This window comes from Lontra canadensis, unplaced genomic scaffold, assembly GCF_010015895.1.
Source record: "Lontra canadensis isolate GAN:19392208 unplaced genomic scaffold, GSC_riverotter_1.0 scaffold168, whole genome shotgun sequence".
NCBI classification, from domain to species: Eukaryota; Metazoa; Chordata; class Mammalia; order Carnivora; family Mustelidae; genus Lontra; species Lontra canadensis.
The window spans coordinates 581598-601816 of record NW_022631162.1 but is presented as its reverse complement, the minus strand read 5'-3'; the positions used below and the strand labels follow the sequence as shown (position 1 = coordinate 601816).

Genomic DNA, 20219 nt, shown 5'->3' with positions numbered 1-20219 from the left:
CCTACAGCAAGACTCAGTTCCCTTCACCCATGACTTCTAATATCACTATGAAAATTCTTCTTCTAGAGCCTGCCATGTTAATCCGCAGGAACTGGTCAGTAAGGACGAGAAAGCAGCCTGGGCGTCTTGTGCGGTGAAAGATTGAACACAGGCAAGAGGGCGTTGTCAGTTGTTGGAAAGGAGAGGTGAGAGCGTGGGCTGAGAGCAGCCAAAGTGACTCCCAGACACCGTAACTTCTACCAGGCTTTCCAGTAATCAGCCATGGCGGTGACGACACAGACCTCCTGCCTTTGAAGGAAGAGTTTTATTACATACAAACCCCAGGAGAAGGGGCCACGTGGAAGAGTGCAAACTTCAGACTGGAGGCAAAGCGAGGAGAAGCAGGGTGTGAGCCTCTACTGCGGGTTTCCATAGGAAAGTCAAGGCAGGAGGGTCGGCAGGAGGGTCAGCAACTCGGGGTAGGGCAGTCTGAATAATTTCAGTGGGCTGTGAGCAAGCAGGAAGGTGTCCCGTTGGTGCCTGGCCCTGGGTCATTGGAGGATGGGGAGATCTTAGTTTGGTGTTTGAGTTAGAGGAGGGAGGTGGTTGGGGGCATGGGATGTGGTTTGGCTGGTTTACCTATGAAAGGTGTGCTCCTAGGGGAGTCATGTGCTAGTTAGGAATCAGCCAGCCCTAGGGGGACAGTCTCTCCTGGCCAGCTAGGTCCTCAAGACATCAAAATACCATAAAGTATAGAAAACAAAAAACATGATTACTACATAGGGCATTTCACACCTGGGTCAGAGTGGCGACTGGGAGAGGAAAGGACCATTCATCTATAAAATTCAAGACCACACCACAGTGGTTTAGCCCAGAGAGTAGGACGCTGGGTCAGCAAGTTTCTGCTACCGCTGCTAACCGCGGCCACTGTCTCTGAACACACAGAGGTGTGGAGATGGAAAGTAGAGACGGGTGCCAAAAACCTTATGGACCACGACTCGAGCGAGGAAACCCATAGTAGGAAAAAGTTCACACACTTTCTGCCTTCCAAAGATCACATGAAAGGACCTCCTCTCCCCGCAAGACAGAAAAGCAGAGCCCACTTACCTCGTGCCTGACCCAGATAGAGGCATGGACAGTGCATACGGCACAGACATTGGACGTTAGGCAGAACAGGTTAGCCCGTGTCTGAGAGAGGGAACACACGCAGGCTGAGTCAGCCACCCCAGCCCAGGGCTTGAGGACTCTCTGAGCACAGCCAGGGGTGGGATGAGTAGGGGGCCAGGCAGTGTCCCTGGGCTGACAATATGCCGGGAGCTCATAGGCCCCCTGGAGGATACACTTACTGGGCAGAGTGGCAAGCAGGAGACAATGTGCAGCAGGCCCTGGGGACTCAGTCAGAGCCCTCAGACCTGTTACCCCAGGAAACATGGTTAGATGAAAGGTGAAAAGCCAGGGTCACAATTCATGCTGACCAAGGTCCACCCTTCCTCCTGCCGAACACTCAAAGCCAGCCTTGAACGGATCACAGAGTTTCCCACGTAGCCCAGGAAGCCCCCATTTAGGGCTCTCGTGTCACTCTTGTTTGGGGGTGATGACCAAGAGTAAAGACTGTGCACCATCTCTGGCAAGTACGACACCGGAGTCATGGACCACCTGCTGTCTTCGTGTTGCTTCCGCCTTTCCCAGGTTAATTTTAATTATTTTCATATTTCATCATACTAGGATGCCCTCGACCATATGTATGACAATACTTTAGGCTCCCTTTAGGGAAGGAAAATCTGACAAATGCACAAAAATGCAATATTGATCATTTCATGTTTTAGCTTTTAAGGGTTCTCTTAAACCACACTTATGTGTTAATCACCATCCTTGTGAATAAAGGAAAGATAAATTTAAGAGAAATAAGTCGGTTATGGATTCTGAAAACTTCGTAAAGCTGCCGTGGTCCCTCCAGCTGTCACAGACCTCATCACTTCCGTCGGTGGTGGTCCCCTGCTCTCGTCTGTGCTGCAGAGACGGCAGGTGCCTCCCCAAATCACTTGACATGGAGCGGGCACGTTATCACCAGCAAAACGCACCTGTCCCACGGGGGAATATGTACGGAGAAAGGCTCTGCTGGCTGTGTCCTTCTTCCGAGAAGTCACTGTAAGGTGCGAAGAAGGGAGAGGTCTCCTTCCCAGATCCTGCCCCCAATGCTGTCCTGATGGATAAAACGGTGGCGTGTCACGCAGAAGCCTGACCGTGAGCAGCAGCGGGGAGCAGGAAGGAACGCGGGTCCCTGTTCCCTTCACAGATCCACTTGTGAACGCCTTCCTCTCGGTGTCCATCCAGTGAGAGGAATAAACTTGTAGTTCATTTCAGCCGCGTTAGTCTGTTATTTGGGCTGTCCCTGCCTCAAGCAACTAGAGCGAGTCCTAGTCGATGTTTGTTCACAGGTTTTCCTCCTTGGGAAATACGGGCTCTCCTACATCCTTACTTGAAGGACCACAGCCTCGCAGGCACGGTCTCACATTCTTGTGCCTTTATTGCCCCAAAATACAGCCTCAAGAGGAGAATGTCTGAGTTGAGAGGTCTGTCGGTTTTTCATGTGAAGAGAGTCTGTCAAGTCGCTTTCCCCAAGTCTGTTTGGAAAAATCCTGTATTTTTCTCCCTTCTTGTTGCCCACCTGGTAAGAACGGTGTCTCCTGTTGCTGTAATTTGCATTTCCATGATTACTAAGGACGATAATTATCTTTTCTTGTTTCTTAGCCAACTTGGATTTGTTCTTTTGAGTTTTCTGTTCAGTCTTTGCCGTTGTTCTCTGAGTGCTGAGCTTGTTCTTATAAATGACAAAGAGACGTTTCTCATTATTAATACTAGCTCGAACTATCTGTAATGTTCCCCAATCTAGGGTCGATGATGTTATCTATTGCCATACAAAATTTAAATTTTTTAACATGTATTATTTTATTTTATAGTTTCCGAGTTCCTATTTTGGTAAAAAAAAAAAAAATCTCCAAAACTTAATATATCTGGAATTTATTAATGCTGTCAGGTAGATTTCAAATATTTTTTTTCCTGGATGGAGAGCCAGCCCCTCATTGGTTATTCTTCTGCAGTAATATGAAATCACTCTATCCCCTACCTTCAGTTATATTACCACACTACTTTCTTCTTAGCTTTTAATTTATTTTATTTCCATTGCCATATGTCTAGCACATAACACTGTGTACATTTAAGGTATACAACATGTGAATCTGATACATTTCTACATTGTAACATGATTGCCGTCAGAGCAGTAATTACCACCTCTCTCTCATCACATAATGATTGTTTTCTAAGGGTTGGGATCATTAAAATCTGGTCTCTCAGCAAGTTGGGTGGCTCTGTATTCCCTCTCCTGTACATTAGAATCTCTAGGACTTATCTGCTACTCTCTGCAAGTTTGTCCAGTCAATGTCTGTCTTGTCCCTCCCTGTGCCATCCCCACTGCCCTCTACCATAGAATTTTGGGGACAGTGCCTCTAGGTTTTAATATTCAGTATGGCAAATCCCATACCCACACCATTATTTTTTTTCCACATTTTTGGCCATTTTAATACTTATAATTTCATTTAATTTACACATCTTAGGGGTTGATATTTGATTATATTAACTATTCTAATTTTATTTTTTATAAACATATATATATATATACATATTTTTCCCCCAGGGGTACAGGTCTGTGAATCTCCAGGTTTACACACTTCACAGCACTCACCATAGCACATACCCTACCCAATGTCCATAACCCCACCCCCCCTCTCCCAACCCCCCTCCCCCCAGCAACCCTCAGTTTGTTTTGTGAGATTAAGAGTCACTTATGGTTTGTCTCCCTCCCAATCCCAACTTGTTTCATTTACTCTTCTCCTACCCCATTAACCCCCCATGTTGCATCTCCTCTCCCTCATATCAGGGAGATCATATGATAGTTGTATTTCTCCGCTTGACTTATTTCGCTAAGCATGATACCCTCTAGTTCCATCCACGTCCTCACAAATGGCAAGATTTCATTTCTTTTGATGGCTGCATAGTATTCCATTGTGTATATATACCACCTCTTCTTTATCCATTCGTCTGTTGATGGACATCTAGGTTCTTTCCATAGTTTGGCTATTGTAGACATTGCTGCTATAAACATTCGGGTGCACGTGCCCCTTCGGATCACTACGTTTGTATCTTTAGGGTAAATACCCAGCAGTGCAATTGCTGGGTCATAGGGTAGTTCTATTTTCAACTTTTTGAGGAACCTCCATGCTGTTTTCCAGAGTGGTTGCACCAGCTTGCATTCCCACCAACAGTGTAGGAGGGTTCCCCTTTCTCCGCATCCTCGCCAGCATCTGTCATTTCCGGACTTGTTAATTTTAGCCATTCTGACTGTTGTGAGGTGGTATCTCATTGTGGTTTTGATTTGTATTTCCCTGATGCCGAGTGATATGGAGCACTTTTTCATGTGTCTGTTGGCCATCTGGATGTCTTCTTTGCAGAAATGTCTGTTCATGTCTTCTGCCCACTTCTTGATTGGATTATTTGTTCTTTGGGTGTTGAGTTTGCTAAGTTCTTTATAGATTCTGGACACTAGCCCTTTATCTGATATGTCATTTGCAAATATCTTCTCCCATTCTGTCAGTTGTCTTTTGGTTTTGTGAACTGTTTCCTTTGCTGTGCAAAAGCTTTTGATCTTGATAAAATCCCAATAGTTCATTTTTGCCCTTGCTTCCCTTGCCTTTGGCGATGTTCCTAGGAAGATGTTGCTGCGGCTGAGGTCAAAGAGGTTGCTGCCTGTGTTCTCCTCAAGGATGTTGATGGATTCCTTTCTCACATTGAGGTCCTTCATCCATTTTGAGTCTATTTTCATGTGTGGTGTAAGGAAATGATCCAATTTCATTTTTCTGCATGTGGCTGTCCAATTTTGCCAACACCATTTATTGAAGAGGCTGTCTTTTTTCCATTGGACATTCTTTCCTGCTTTGTCGAAGATTAGTTGACCATAGAGTTGAGGGTCTATTTCTGGGCTCTCTATTCTGTTCCATTGATCTATGTGTCTGTTTTTGTGCCAGTACCATGCTGTCTTGATGATGACAGCTTTGAAATAGAGCTTGAAGTCTGGAATTGTGATGCCACCAACTTTGGCTTTCTTTTTCAATATTCCTTTGGCTATTCGTGGTCTTTTCTGGTTCCATATAAATTTTAGGATTATTTGTTCCATTTCTTTGAAAAAAATGGATGGTACTTTGATAGGAATTGCATTAAATGTGTAGATTGCTTTAGGTAGCATAGACATTTTCACAATATTTATTCTTCCAATCCAGGAGCATGGAACATTTTTCCATTTCTTTGTGTCTTCCTCAATTTCTTTCACGAGTACTTTATAGTTTTCTGTGTATAGATTCTTAGTCTCTTTGGTTAGGTTTATTCCTAGGTATCTTATAGTTTTGGGTGCAATTGTAAATGGGATGGACTCCTTAATTTCTCTTTCTTCTGTCTTGTTGTTGGTGTATAGAAATGCAACTGATTTCTGTGCATTGATTTTATATCCTGACACTTTACTGAATTCCTGTACAAGTTCTAGCAGTTTTGGAGTGGAGTCTTTTGGCTTTTCCACATATAGTATCATATCATCTGCGAAGAGTGATAGTTTGACTTCTTCTTTGCCGATTTGGATGCCTTTAATTTCCTTTTGTCATCTGATTGCTGAGGCTAGGACTTCTAGTACTATGTTGAATAGCAGTGGTGATAACGGACATCCCTGCCATGTTCCTGACCTTAGCGGAAAAGCTTTCAGTTTTTCTCCATTGAGAATGATATTTGCGATGGGTTTTTCATAGATGGCTTTGATAATATTGAGGTATGTGCCCTCTATCCCTACACTTTGAAGAGTTTTGATCAGGAAGGGATGCTGTACTTTGTCAAATGCTTTTTCAGCATCTATGGAGAGTATCATATGGTTCTTGTTCTTTCTTTTATTAATGTGTTGTATCACATTGATTGATTTGCGGATGTTGAACCAACCTTGCAGCCCTGGAATAAATCCCACTTGGTTGTGGTGAATAATCCTTTTAGTGTACTGTTGAATCCTATTGGCTAGTATTTTGGTGAGAATTTTTGCATCTGTGTTCATCAAGAATATTGGTCTATAGTTCTCTTTTTTGATGGGATCCTTGTCTGGTTTGGGGATCAAGGTGATGCTGGCCTCATAGAATGAGTTTGGAAATTTTCCTTCCATTTCTATTTTTTGGAACAGTTTCAGGAGAATAAGAGTAAATTCTTCTTTAAATATTTGGTAGAATTCCCCTGGGAAGCCATCTGGCCCTGGGCTTTTGTTTGTTTGGAGATTTTTGATGACTGTTTCAATCTCCTTACTGGTTATGGGTCTGTTCAGGCTTTCTATTTCTTCCTGGTTCAGTTGTGGTAGTTTATATGTCTCTAGGAATGCATCCATTTCTTCCAGATTGTCAGATTTGTTGGCATAGAGTTGCTCATAATATGTTCTTATAATTGTCTGTATTTCTTTGGTGTTAGTTGTGATATCTCCTCTTTCATTCATGATTTTATTTATTTGGGTCCTTTCTCTTTTCTTTTTGATAAGTCTGGCCAGGGGCTTATCAATCTTATTAATTCTTTCAAAGAACCAGCTCCTAGTTTCGTTGATTTGTTCTATTGTATTTTTGGTTTCTATTTCATTGATTTCTGCTCTGATCTTTATGATTTCTCTTCTCCTGCTGGGTTTAGGGTTTCTTTCTTGTTCTTTCTCCAGCTCCTTTAGGTGTAGGGTTAGGTTGTGTACTTGAGACCTTTCTTGTTTCTTGAGAAAGGCTTGTACCGCTATATATTTTCCTCTCAGGACTGCCTTTGTTGTGTCCCACAGATTTTGAACAGTTGTGTTTTCATTATCATTTGTTTCCATGAATTTTTTCAATTCTTCATTAATTTCCTGGTTGACCCATTCATTCTTTAGAAGGATGCTGTTTAGTCGCCATGTATTTGGGTTCTTTCCAAATTTCCTCTTGCGATTGAGTTCTAGCTTCAGAGCATTGTGGTCTGAAAATATGCAGGGAATGATCCCAATCTTTTGATACCGGTTGAGACCTGATTTAGAACCAAGGATGTGATCTATTCTGGAGAATGTTCCATGTGCACTAGAGAAGAATGTGTATTCTGTTGCTTTGGGATGAAATGTTCTGAATATATCTGTGATGTCCATCTGGTCCAGTGTGTCATTTAAGGTCTTTATTTCCTTGTTGATCTTTTGCTTGGATGATCTGTCCATTTCAGTGAGGGGAGTGTTAAAGTCCCCTACTATTATTGTATTATTGTTGATGTGTTTCTTTGATTTTATTATTAATTGGTTTATATCGTTGGCTGCTCCCACGTTAGGGGCATAGATATTTACAATTGTTAGATCTTCTTGTTGGACAGATCCTTTGAGTATGATATAGTGTCCTTCTTCATCTCTTATTATAGTCTTTGGTTTAAAATCTAATTGATCTGATATAAGGATTGCCACTCCTGCTTTCTTCTGATGTCCATTAGCATGGTAAATTCTTTTCCACCCCCTCACTTTAAATCTGAAGGTGTCTTCGGGTTTAAAATGAGTTTCTTGTAGGCAACATATAGATGGGTTTTGTTTTTTTATCCATTCTGATACCCTGTGTCTTTTGATTGGGGCATTTAGCCCATTAACATTCAGGGTAACTATTGAGAGATAGGAATTTAGTGCCATTGTATTGCCTGTAAGGTGACTGTTATTGTATATTGTTTCTGTTCCTTTCTGATCTACTACTTTTAGGCTCTCTCTTTGCTTAGAGGACCCCTTTCAATATTTCCTGTAGAGCTGGCTTGGTGTTTGCAAATTCTTTCAGTTTTTGTTTGTCCTGGAAGCTTTTAATCTCTCCTTCTATTTTCAATGATAGCCTAGCTGGATATAGTATTCTTGGCTGCATGTTTTTCTCATTTAGTACTCTGAATATATCATGCCAGCTCTTTCTGGCCTGCCAGGTCTCTGTGGATAAGTCTGCTGCCAATCTAATATTTTTGCCATTGTATGTTACAGACTTCTTCTCCCGGGCTGCTTTCAGGATTTTCTCTTTGTCACTAAGACTTGTAAATTTGACTATTAGGTGACGGGGTGTGGACCTATTCTTATTGATTTTGAGTGGGGTTCTCTGAACCTCCTGGATTTTGATGCTTGTTCCCTTTGCCATATTGGGGAAATTCTCTCCAATAATTCTCTCCAATATACCTTCTGCTCCCCTCTCTGTTTCCTCTTCTTCTGGAATCCCAATTATTCTAATGTTGTTTCGTCTTATGGTGTCACTTATCTCTCGAATTCTCCCCTCGTGGTCCAGTAGCTGTTTGTCCCTCTTTTGCTCAGCTTCTTTATTCTCTGTCATTTGGTCTTCTATATCGCTAATTCTCTCTTCTGCCTCATTTATTCTAGCAGAGAGAGCCTCCATTTTTTATTGCACCTCATTAATAGCTTTTTTGATTTCAACTTGATTAGATTTTAGTTCTTTTATTTCTCCAGAAAGGGCTTTTATATCTCCCAAGAGGGTTTCTCTAATATCTTCCATGCCTTTTTCGAGCCCAGCTAGAACCTTGAGAATCGTCATTCTGAATTCTAGATCTGACATATTACCAATGACATATTACCAATTTATTAGGTCCCTAGCCTTTGGTACTGCCTCTTGTTCTTTTTTTTGTGGTGAATTTTTCCGCCTTGTCATTTTGTCCAGATAAGAGTAGATGAAGGAGTAAGTAAAATACTAAAAGTGTGGCAACAACCCCAGGAAAATATGCTTTAGCCAAATCAGAAGAGATCCCAAATTGTGAGGGGGGGGAAGGGGATAAAAAGAGGTTCAGAAAGAGAAAAAAAAAAGAAAAAAGAAAAAAGAAACAAATAAAAAAAGAAAACCAATAATGAAAAAAATATAAAAAGGAAAAAATATATATATATTAGATAAACTAGTTAAAAAACGTTAAAAAAGAAAAGGGTAAAAGTTAAAAAAATTTAGCAGAAGAGAAAAAAAATTGAAAAAGAAAAAAAAATTAAATTAACTGCAAGGCTAAAGAATCATGGGGAGAAAGCCATGAGTTCCGTGCTTTGCTTTCTCCTCCTCTGGAATTCCGCGGCTCTCCTTGGTATTGAAACTGCACTCCTCGTAAGTGAACTTGGTCCTGGCTGGGTTTCTTGTTGATCTTCTGGGGAAGGGGCCTGTCGTAGTGATTCTCAAGTGTCTTTGCCCCAGGCGGAGTTGCACCGCCCTTACCAGGGGCCGGGCTGAGTAATCCGCTCAGGTTTGCTTTCGGGAGCTTTTGTTCCCTGAGCGCTTTCCGTAGAGTCCGGAGGGCGGGAATGAAGATGGCGGCCTCCCAGTCTCTGGCCCAGAGGAGCCGAGAGCTCGGGGCCCCACTCCTCAGTGCGCCCTCAGAGAACAGCGCCCAATTGCTCCCGTCACCCTGGCCTCCGGCCGCGCTCCGAGCTCACCGAGCCTGCGACCGGTTCAAGGTAACCCCGAGCTGAGAGCTCACTCCTCGGCTCCGTCTCTGTAGCCGGCTTCCCCGTTCTAATACCTGCAAGCTCTGCGACACTCAGACACCCCCGATCCTTCTGTGACCCTGCGGGACCTGAGGCCACACTGGCCCCGCGTGGGCTTCACCCTGGTTAAGCCTCTGGAGCGATGTCCCTCAGCGGAACAGACTTTTAAAAGTCCCGATTTTGTGCTCCGTGGCTCCGCCGCTTGCCGGGAGCCGGCCCCTACCCCCGCCGTCTATCTTCCCGTCCGTCGGATTCACTTCTCCGCCAGTCCTACCTTTCAGAAAGTGGTTGATTTTCTGTTTCTAGAATTGCTGTTCTTCTCTTCGATCTCCTGTTGGATTTGTAGGTGTTTGCAATCTTTAGATAAGCTATCTAGCTGATCTCCCGCCACCTGAAGTAGTCTCAGCTGCTACTTCTCCGCCATCTTGACTCCTCTCTATATTAACTATTCTAAACCAAGAATAGGCCACATCTTTCCATTAATTCAGAACACATCTTTTGCCCTTCGGAAGACTCTGCTTTTCTTCATTTGGGGTATGTACCATTCTTGTGAAATTCCTTCCTAAGAATTTCATATTTCTGCCACCTTTTTTGAATGGACTATTTATTTATTCACATTTTCAATTCTAATTGATTGTTGTTAATAGAGAGAATAGCTTTGATTTTTCACACACTTACCTTGTCCACATGACAAAAATCCTTGTTCAAATTCAAGTTGTTATTTGCTTTATCAAATACGGTTGCTTGGGTTTTCCAGGTACATGGCCTTATCACCTGTGGAAAGAGCTAAGTTTAGTACTTTTTGTCACATCTGTAGGGGACACAAGGGTCCCTCTGCCTTGGCAGTTGGCTCTCAGGCCCAAGACAAGAGGACTTTTCCAAAGGCCCCCAAGCCAGTAAGACATCTCAACTGTCAAGGCTCAGGATGGCTCACTGGGCAAGGCCTGGATTTCCCAGCACATTCTCTGTGTTGGGCACTCTTTGATCACATGGCGAGAAACCAACTACACTTCTTCTGTCTCTTTTGGAAGCACCAGGACTCTGAAGTCTGAAATGCAGCACAGAACATGCAACTTTGTACCTTGCAAAACGTGTTCCCTGGGAGTCAGACTTATATTTCTAAGATGGAGCTCCCCAGGCCAGGACTGTCATGGAGCTGTTAGGCTAGGGTTGATGTGGTCACTGCTGTCGAAATCTAGAAACCGAGATACAGGCCACAGATGTCATTTCCCACTTCCCTCCATTTTGAGCTGTATTTCTGGAACTCACAGAAGTTAATCATCTCAGGAAGTTCTAACAAGGCTACTTTGACCCTCTGTTTCTTCCACCCGACATCACCATGTGTCCACTTGACAACGATGCATCGCAATACATTTTCCAGCACAGTCCCAGTGAGCATCTCAACATGCACGGGCTCCAGTGCTGAGGGCTATCATTTATGCAGGATGCAGCAACCCGCGGGTAACAGGTGTAAATCTTAGACTGTAAGTTCAGTGGGCAAGAAATAGCACTTTCTTCAGTTTCTATTGGTTAACCTCTAACTTCTAAGTCTGAGCATCGTTCTACTCTGTGGTCAGGGAGGTGTAACCATAACTTTCCCCAGTTTCTGCCCCAGTCCCTGGAGTCCTGAATCTAATCCAACAGCCCCTGGTGTTCGTCCACAAGTCACTGCTCAGATATTCACCACGCTTCCTGCGCAGCCTCGCAGACCCAGCGCGCACTCTGACATTTCTGTGCCACAATCATGAGCATGAAGTTTTGTTCGGCTTTCCCTGCTCCGCTGCCCAGGAGTGCTACCGAGGCATTCCTGCTGGGAGCTGCTGCCTCCCTGGGAGTGCTGCTGGGCGTGAGGGGACAGGTGTTGTCTGCATTTAGAGCCCCTACGTACCTCTCTGCCCGGGAGAAACACTGTGCTCTGACATAGGAAGATCTTCTTGTCTCGTGAGGATGTTCTGTTTAGGCTTGACATCCTGTTCTGTCTGCCATCACTGAACATTCCGAAACATAACCTAGAGATTCTGTTTTCTGTTCTGCCACATTCTTCCCCCAAGGCACACAGAAATGCATGCATATCTTACATGGACAAGAATGAAAAACAAAGTATCAAGGAAAGGAATACAGACATATGTTAAAATGCTAAATATTATCCAGATACAGAACTTCAAGATTTCTCAAAAAGAGGAGCTTTTGCCCACAGGCAACAATTTTGTGTTTGTATTGTAAACGTCACCGGCTGTCTGTGAACAGTGGTGTGCTAAACGTGGGGAAACTGTGGGTGGCAAGACACCGGGCGTGAGCCCCAGGGCTGTGCCAAGCAAACCCCAGATGGAAGGGTCTGGCTTAGCAAGGAGAGACGTCTCCCTGCAGAAGGGGATGAGCGGAAAATCACTCACCCTGTGAGCCAGGGAGGAGGAAGATGTGGAAATTGTTTCGGTAATCCTGACTTTCACAAGAAAATAGGAAAAATGGCTCGATGCAGGGTGAAAAGCCAGGGCACAAAAATGTGGAAGACCCGCTCTAGGGATGGTTCAAAAGAATCAGCAAAAGGAAAACCCAGCGTGAGTTCAGAAAAAGAAGATGAAGAGGGTCCAGCCTCTTCATGCCGCATCACTGAGCAGGAGCCACACTGAGCCCAGAAGCCAAGGGAAGACCGAAGGGATGGGAGAGCCGGGGAAGTGGCAGTGGTGTGGAAAGGTTTGCCTGGTCTCGGAGCTCAGGCCCGGCCCAGGAGCAGGGGCACAGCAGCCAGGACTGAGCCCCAGCTGAGCACAAACCGCAAACAGTCACCAGAGCGTCTGTCCCAGGTTACACCTGTCCTGGCTTATGGAGAGCCCCCTCTCAATTACACCCTAAACGTCTGAGGATGGTCTGGCAAAGAACATCAAGTCAAAGTTCTGGGAGGAAAAGCTACAGCTCACAGCAAAGGGGATCGACCTGATGCCACAGACTTGAGAGCAAAAGTAAACTTGAGTGACAGCCCCGTAAACTCATCAGTGCCTCTGGAGGGTCACAGACGCACCCATGTGCATCTACCTAGGTCCTATTAGGAAGCAGAAACCAAAGAATACGCTAAGCAGAGGAGGTGGAGTGGGATTCGTGAACTATGATAATAATGAAGATAAAACAAAATTCTATAAAACTCCAGGGCCGGGGGAGAACATGCAAGGAGGAATGTGCCTGGAAAGGTAACCCTCCCCAGGCTGGGGTGCACACCTCATCAGAGAAGGTGTAGCAGAGACGTTCGCGGGCTCGTCCAGGCCAGCGCTGGCCTGCAGTCACTGGACGAGCTGGAAGCAATTCTGCAGACCTCAGCCCGGGGACTGCACTCAGGGGAAACCTCCAGGCGCCAGGTGGACCAAGCGCAGGCGACGTGAGGGTCCGGCCGAGGGAAGGGGCACCAGCAGGAGCAGGAGCCAGTGTCCCTATCAACAGGGCACGGGAAGGCTATGGCCAGGCTGAAGCTGCAAGGTCACCAGGGTCCGTGAGTTCTGGGCACACGGCTGGGACCACAGTGCACCGGGTGCCTCTGTGCCCTCTCTGCAGTCCCGCCACGCCCAGCCACGGTCACGCGGTAGCTGGAAACTGCAGCAGAGCCCCTTCCTCCCACAGTGCCTCTCTAGGGCCCTCAACCAAAAAAGCTTAGAGCTATGCTAACTTTAAAGAAGTGATCAGAGGAATTCCACCCACTGTCACCCGTCACCAAGCACAGAAGGACGAATCTGGAACGCAGGGACAAGCAGCCTAGCCCTAAATAACGAAGAGATACGGACGAAGAGAGTGTCCACAGTCTAAAATGAATTCTCAGGGCTTCCTGAGATGTTCTGGGCTGAGGGTTTGAGGACAAGACAGATTTTCCCAGAGACAGGACTTTATTTCCAAAATAAATCAATCGCTTTAAAAAGACCCAGAGTTTCTCTAAGTCCATGCTGAAGCATTTCCAAAAGGGTTTCAGAAGGACGTTTACCACTCTCGCCCTAGGAGCACAGCCTGTCGGGTCGGGTTCAGAGCCCGGATGCTGCTGGAGGAAGCTGAACAGCAGGGCTTGGGGGGTGAGGGGGGAGACACCAAAGACAGTAAGAGGCCCATGGTTTGAAGGCATTGCAGACAACCACGCACGGGCACACATGTGCTCCCTACCCTCTGTGAGATCATCGTCTCAGCCCGTGCAGGCTGCGGTGACAAAACGCCGTCCAAGGAGTGGCTGAAGAATAATGGAAATGGAAACGCATCACTCCCAGCTCATGGGTCTGGAGGCCGTCCAAGACCGAGGCAGCAGCGGGTTCATGCCGGACTGAGGATCTGCTTCCTGGTTCCACTTGACGCAGGAGGACACGGACTCTGAGGCCAGAACTCTGGTGTCCGGACCCAGTGCACTGGTTTCCTCACTACCTGTGCAAGTCCTGGGTCAGATGCCCCTTCCAGAAAGCCTTCCCTGAATAACCCAGGCCATTATTTTCACTTACCATTCTGAGGAATCCGTAGCACCGCATGGCCCAAAGCACAGCGGCTGAAACTCCAGACAGGTCCCATGGGGCCCCACTCCCGTTTCTCATTTAGGAGGTCTGAGACGGGGTCCAGACTATGTGCCAGTTCCCAGTGGTGCTGAGACTGCTGGTCAGGACGTCACAGTTGGGAACCACCGGTTCAGGAACTGCCAAGATCGTCACCCACACCCAAGGCTCGACCAGTGAGGCCAAATCTTAATTTTCTCAAGCAAAGACTCTCTGAGGGTTTAGTACCATGTTTTCTGGATGTTCAAGGAACATTAACTAGGAACAGGGCAGATGGCCGGTGCTGGTCTGCACAGCCCACACCTGCCCAAGTGGCTTCACCCCTTCCCGAGCATTGTCCCACTTAAGAGCTGTAAGTGGGGGAGCCTGTTTGCAGAGACACTTTATGACTGTCCTCCTCCGATGTGAAAAAAGCAACTGGTCACTTGAAACACCCCTACCCAGAGTGACTTTTTTCCTATCCAATAGACATACATTATGATTTCTCCTTATAAATCAGTCACGCCAAATAAAATCTGAAGAAACATCTGTTCCTTACAACTTAACTTTCTTTTAAAGAAGAAAATGTCCCCCTTTATAAATCCAAATTCACAAAAGAAACCCTGCCCTAAAACTACCGATTTGTCATTTAGGCCACACTTTTATCCAAGAAGCCCCCACATTGCCATCAAGAAACAGAGATGTATCTGGGGTGTCCCAAACACTTTGTAAAAGCTTCAGTGCACATTCCTATATCAGGCAGGCTCACACGAAAATCCAGGCGCCTGCTTCTCTTGAAAAATGTAGGCCGCAGCCAAGCCAGGGTCCTATTTTTAGAAACTCATTCATTTTGTTGGTAGTTCTTCCTCTACTGTTGACAACAGCTGGACCTGCTTCCCCAGGAGCAAGCACTTCCCAGCTCACTGCAGATCATACCATCCACACGGTGCCCACACACGACATTACACCCCAGCCTGTATCTGCCTGTCCCTGGACATTTGCACGTCTATTTTTATAGAACCATAGGAGTTTATAAACTTGCAGTATACAGAAAAAGAACTTCAGTCGTCTTACATAAAATGTTTAAAGGATGTGATGAGAGCTGCCCTGTGTTCTCTGCTTCGTCAAGGCACCTCTCCTTTCAACCTCAGCTGCTGAGCTGACATCCTGGGCAGTTGGGGTCCTGAGTCCCAGACAGACAGGTGCAGCGACCACAGTCACAGGATGCCTTGATAGGAGCTGAGAGGATGTAGGAAGGGAAAGAATGTTAAGGGAAAAGGGAGAGGGGCTGGAGGGATGAGGAAAGGGGGAGAGGCTGAAGGTAGGAGTGGCTGGGAAGGGGAGACCTACCCGCGCTTCCTGCACCAGAGGACTAAGCATCCAACGCATCCACTCATCAGGAGGGACCCCAGTATGGCCACTGGGATCAGCCATGTGGAGGAGTGGCTCCCCTCTGCGTGCAGAACACAGGCTGTCAGCCCAGGACCCTCCCTAGTCCCAGCCACAGTCTAAGCCTATGGGAGGGTGCCACGGGTGCCTCTCACTGCCTCCCACACGTGGAGCATCCCCTCCCATTCCTCGGCGGTCTCGAGGCCCCCTCTTGTCTCAGGGCTTGGGAGCCGGGGCCCCTTCACTTCTGCACACAGCGGTATAGCACACACAGGAAGGACAACCAGGTAGCCACGGGAACCTGAGCCTGGATCCAGCTCCTCCCCTCTCCACCACCCATGAGACCAAGAGCCCTGAGCCTGACCTCCCTCCGTCTCTGTGTCTTCGACTATAAAATGAGGAGGATGGCACCTGTTCCAGAGGAGCCGGGGACAAGTAGACTCCATGCTGGGCAATCAAGAAGCACTTAAGACTCGGCAACTACCTTGCTCCCCCGGGCCCCAGCCTCGGCCTTTCCACAATCCATGGTGCCCTCCTGTGGGCCGTGACCTCTCTGGGGACTATTTATTTACCAGCAGCTTCCAGACCTGTGAACTCTTGGGTCTGCTTTTTCTTATATATGGGTCGTTTATCTCAACCCTTTCTGAGTTCAGACTTCATCCCCCTCCTTCCAGTATCTGAAACTCCCTCTTCTAACCCTCCTGGTTTGCAGAGGGGGGGGAGGGGTCATTTTGGAAACTTTTCTATCCTTTGTGTGTCCAAACCCACCCCATGGCCAGTGCCTCCCTCTATGCTTGTGGACCACGTCCGCCATGGCCAGACAGGCCCAGCTCTTTCTCACCCCAGTGGAGGACGATGTCCTGGCCTCCCAGACTGCTGTGTCTCACTCGGCAGGACAGACTGGCCGCTTCCCGGGCCTCCACATCCAGGGTCACTCGGAGATACCACGTCCCATCAGCATGGGGCATGACGTCGTCTCGCTGGGTGCCCTGTTGCTCCTGCTCACCCCGCATCCACATCACCCACACGGGCTTCGGGTGGAAGCCAGAGACGTGACACACCAGCAGCAGACGGCCAGGACCGGGATGGGGGCCAGTGGCCAGCCAGGCCTCGGGCTTCACTGTGTCCGATAAGGAAGTGGGGGGTGTCGAGGCAAGAACTCTGCAGCCCACATTTCCCCCTCTGGAGATGGAGCTCATGACTGTCCATTCGCCTTGGCTTCAGCAGGAAAGCCTTCCCTGACGCTATCCCCATCCCAGGCTCCCGTGAGTGCATCTGCTTGGACCCCTGGAGTGCCCTGTGTTCTCCTGTAAGTGTTTCAAACATGCCTGTAACTGTTCCTCTGCCTTCCCATCCTCCCCTCAGCAGAGACCCTGTCTGACCCAGTGTTTATTTAATTCAGTTCATGGAACCCAGTGGGTGCTCCGTTAATGTCTGTGGGATGACCCTCAGTCCTCACCCATGCCTTCCTCAGCTGTTCTGGCCCCAGGATGATCCAAGGGCTGTGAAGTCAGAAGGGGGAGCACCAGCCAGATCGCTGGAGTGGAGGGCAGGGGTGAGAGAGGCGGGCTCACCTTGCTTCTCCAGCTCCGACTTCCCTGCCTCCAGGAGGCCTCTGACAAACTGCGGGCAGGTGTCATTTAAGAACCACTGTAGGGTCTTTCTGGTCCCCTGGTCCTGATTGAGCTCTTTGGTGGCCCTGCCTGCCCAAGAGGGGGCATCGGGGGCTGGCACCCAATGAGTTCCTTGGAAACTCATGATCTCTTTTCCTTGAAATGCCACACGGAAGAAGCTTTCCGAGGTGTTCCCGGGGCACAGCTCGCATCCAGCAGACAGCTGGATCTCAAAGGGATCTGAGAAAAGGACAGGACAAAGACCAAAGAAGGGCCCAACGGATTAGAAGGGACCGAGGAGGAAAAATGCATGTCAGCGCTCTACCGGGGACTCAGAGTCCCGGGAAAGGAGTGGGGGACCAGCGGCAGGAGGAACAGGGGCAGTGTGCGGGGTCAGGGGTGGGGAGCGCCCCGGACAGAAGCGGGGATCCGGAGACGCGGGCGCGAGCCCGGCGTCTCGGAGGGGAAGGCAGAGCGCCCGCCGGGCCCAGGGTCCCACCCCCAGCTCACAGTCCAGCCGCAGCATCTTGACGAATTCTCGCACGTCCCTGGTGAAGCTCCGGCGGTACACCCGAAGTATCTGCTGCAGCCGGTCCCACTGCGGCTCGCTGAACCCGCTCCGCGCCCAGGGCCTGAGGAAGCGGATGGCGTCCGAGCCATCGCTCCAGCTATAGGCCTGCAGCTCCCCGAGCCGCGCCAGGCCGTCGGTGCGCGCCCAGCTGCTGTTGGCGAACACCGACACCTGCAGGCACTGCAGCCGGCCGCGCGCCAGCGGGGCGCACAGCTCGCCAGAGGCCAGCGGCAGCGACCAAACAAACAGCAGCCACCAGCCACACGGGCTCCGGGCCCGGGGCCGCTCCCCGCGCGCGGGGGCGCCGGCTGCGTCCCGCGGGGGGCGCCGGGACCGTCGGTCTCCGGCGCCCCCGGCGCGCGCTGTCCCACGGATCCCCAGGACTTCCCGGAACCTGGCGGAGCCCCCGGAGCGGCGGGGACTGAGGCCACCTGAGGGCGCCGGGGTCGGACTCGGAAAGGTCCCGCCTGTCTGCCAGCCTGTGGATCTCTGGTCGCCCAGCCCCTGTCCCCTGACTCTCCCACCTCCGTCTGTCCCGTCCTCTCGCATCTCTGATCCTCCTCCCCCCAAAACTGTCTCAGTCCTTCCTGGACCCTCCCTATCCTCCCCCCTCCAATCTGATACCCCGCCCCATCCTTCCTCCCCCACCCCTCAAGTCTGATCCCCCGCCCCCATCGTCCCCCTCCAATCTCTGATCTCCTGCCCCTATCCTCCCTCTCCAACCTCTTACCCTCCTACCCCCCTCAGAAGTCTGAACCCCCCCCCCCCCCCTCCCCGACCCCAGCCCCCCCCCCCCGCCCCTTCTGCCCCACAATCTCTGATCTCCCCTCCCCACCCTCCCCCTTCAACCTCTTATCCTCCCCCCACTTTCTCCCCCCAAAAGTCTGATCCCCTGCCCCATTGTCCCCCTCCAGTCTCTGACTTCCCGCCCCCACTTCCCTCTCCAACCTCTGATATTCCCTCCCCCATCCTCCTCCTCTAATCTCTGAACCCCCTGACCCCACAGGCACCCTGACCTCCAACCTTTGACCGTCATCCCCCTTGATGTCCCCAGCCTCTCTTTCTCCTCCCCTGCATCTCCTGGTACACCTCCCACTCGCCCCTGCTCAGCCCCGCTGCCTCTCTGAGAGCTCCCTGTCTCCTGCAGCTCCCCACTCACTCTCCAGATGTGAGCGTCTGCTCCGGGAAACTAGACCACACTCTGGTGTGCACCCGGACAGGCAGCCCCAGGGCTCACACTGAGGATGAGCACCAAGACAGCGTGGCTCAGAACGGCCAGTGCCCCTCTTTGGCAGGTCAGAACCTGGACGGCACCCTGATACCTCCCTTCCTAGCACTTCTTTTATCCAAATACTGGGCAACCCCTCTAGAGTACTTCTTTGGAAACATCTCTCCAGTGTGTCCCCCTTCTCTACATTTCCACCTCCTCCGCAGCCCTAACCTGCCACATCTTCTGACACGGGTTTCTCAGGATAGAGACCACAGAGGTTGACGGGCCTACGGGCTGATGCCTGGCCTGACCTGACCTTGGTCCCCCTTCTGTCTCCCTCCCACCCTAGTCTCCCTTGCTCTGTGCCTTAGCCTAGCCACGAGGCTTTCAGTTCCTCCAACATGCAAAGCTTCTTCCTGCCCGACATCTTTGCACAAAGTTCCCTCTGCTTGGAAAGCTTTAGACACTCTCCTCCCCTCACCCGCTTCTGAAGTCTAGTTATTCCTACCCAGATCTCTGCTCAAACGTCATTTTCTCAGGGGGTCCTCCCAGATCTCCCTGCATGAACAAAGGCAGACAGGTCAGCCCTAACATGATTCCTCCCATGCTGCCAGCTTCATCACCCCCCACCCACACCCCCGCACACATCAGTTGGTAATTACCATGGCAGGCAAGCTCTGTCTCTACCAGCCCTCTCCAGTCCCCACCAGAGTGCAGGGAGAGTCCTTGGGGAGAAGAGGCTGTGTCTGGTCCTCCTCTGTGTGCTCAGCGTGGCCCCCAAACAGTTTGAGATCACACAGAAAAATTTTTTTGCTACCAGTTAATGATTAAATTAAGATATGAAAACTGCTGGAGGCCTGGGTGGGAGTGAGCTGGGGGGCAGAAGTCCAAAGAACAACAGTGTCCGAATCACAGCTCAATCACAGCTCAGGGCCTCACTGGCGTTTTCCAAATGTCCCACTTCCTGTAAAACTTGGAAAGTTCTGTTTAGTTGATCGCATCCTGAAATTTCCTGATAACATCCTTTCAGACTAAAGACAAGAACTGGTTTTGTTGTTGTTGTTGTTGTTTGTTTGTTTCTAATCAGAAACAAAAGCCAGGGAGTATAACCTTCAGATACTGGGGTTATGGAGATACACCAACAAATTTTCCAAAGGTCGGTTGAATCAGATACTTTTAGCCATGACAACTTTAGCCACTTCCTTTAGGAGGAGACTCACTGAGTCAAAGGATGCAAGGAGCAAGGCTAGGTCCCACACGGTGGGGTCACAAAAGCAGGGCACAGGTGTCCCTCGGAGAAGGGGTCAGAGCGCTTCCCCAATGCCAGGAGCTGGCTGCGATACATGCCCCTGGATCAATCCTGCCCTCACTTCTAGAACGTTTTGGATTCCCAAAGTGCTTTCACATA

General features: G+C 48.9%; 1 protein-coding gene and 1 long non-coding RNA gene across 4 annotated transcripts; both read right to left on the bottom strand.

Moving 5' to 3' along the window:
• Positions 1 to 453: 453 nt before the first annotated feature.
• On the bottom strand, positions 454 to 11580 carry LOC116859950. 3 transcript variants are annotated; one of them, XR_004381240.1, is made up of 4 exons: positions 11427 to 11580; positions 10620 to 10733; positions 10217 to 10312; positions 454 to 486 (listed from the first exon to the last, which is right to left on the bottom strand). It is a non-coding gene; the product is annotated as an uncharacterized LOC116859950 (long non-coding RNA). The 3 variants fall into 3 exon arrangements; XR_004381239.1 differs by lacking the exon at positions 454 to 486 and adding an exon at positions 2367 to 2950; XR_004381241.1 differs by lacking the exon at positions 454 to 486 and adding an exon at positions 2367 to 2887.
• Positions 11581 to 13793: 2213 nt separating this feature from the next.
• On the bottom strand, positions 13794 to 19459 carry CD1D (CD1d molecule). Its single transcript, XM_032845689.1, has 6 exons — positions 19320 to 19459; positions 17541 to 17662; positions 16992 to 17270; positions 16259 to 16537; positions 15379 to 15481; positions 13794 to 15276 (listed from the first exon to the last, which is right to left on the bottom strand). Exons 1-6 carry the CDS (start codon positions 19457 to 19459, stop codon positions 15246 to 15248), a joined length of 954 nt encoding a protein of 317 aa, XP_032701580.1. The 3' UTR covers positions 13794 to 15245.
• Between the last annotated feature and the right edge of the window lie 760 nt (positions 19460 to 20219).

Coding starts and splice junctions, on each gene's coding strand:
- CD1D (XM_032845689.1), bottom strand. CDS start 19,459: ATGTGTGCGGGGGTGTGGGTGGGGGGTGATGAAGCTGGCAGCATGGGA. Junction 17,271..17,540: donor CAAGATGCTGCGGCTGGACT/GTGAGCTGGGGG, acceptor TCCTTTTCTCAG/ATCCCTTTGAGATCCAGCTG. Junction 16,538..16,991: donor GTCGGAGCTGGAGAAGCAAG/GTGAGCCCGCCT, acceptor TATCGGACACAG/TGAAGCCCGAGGCCTGGCTG.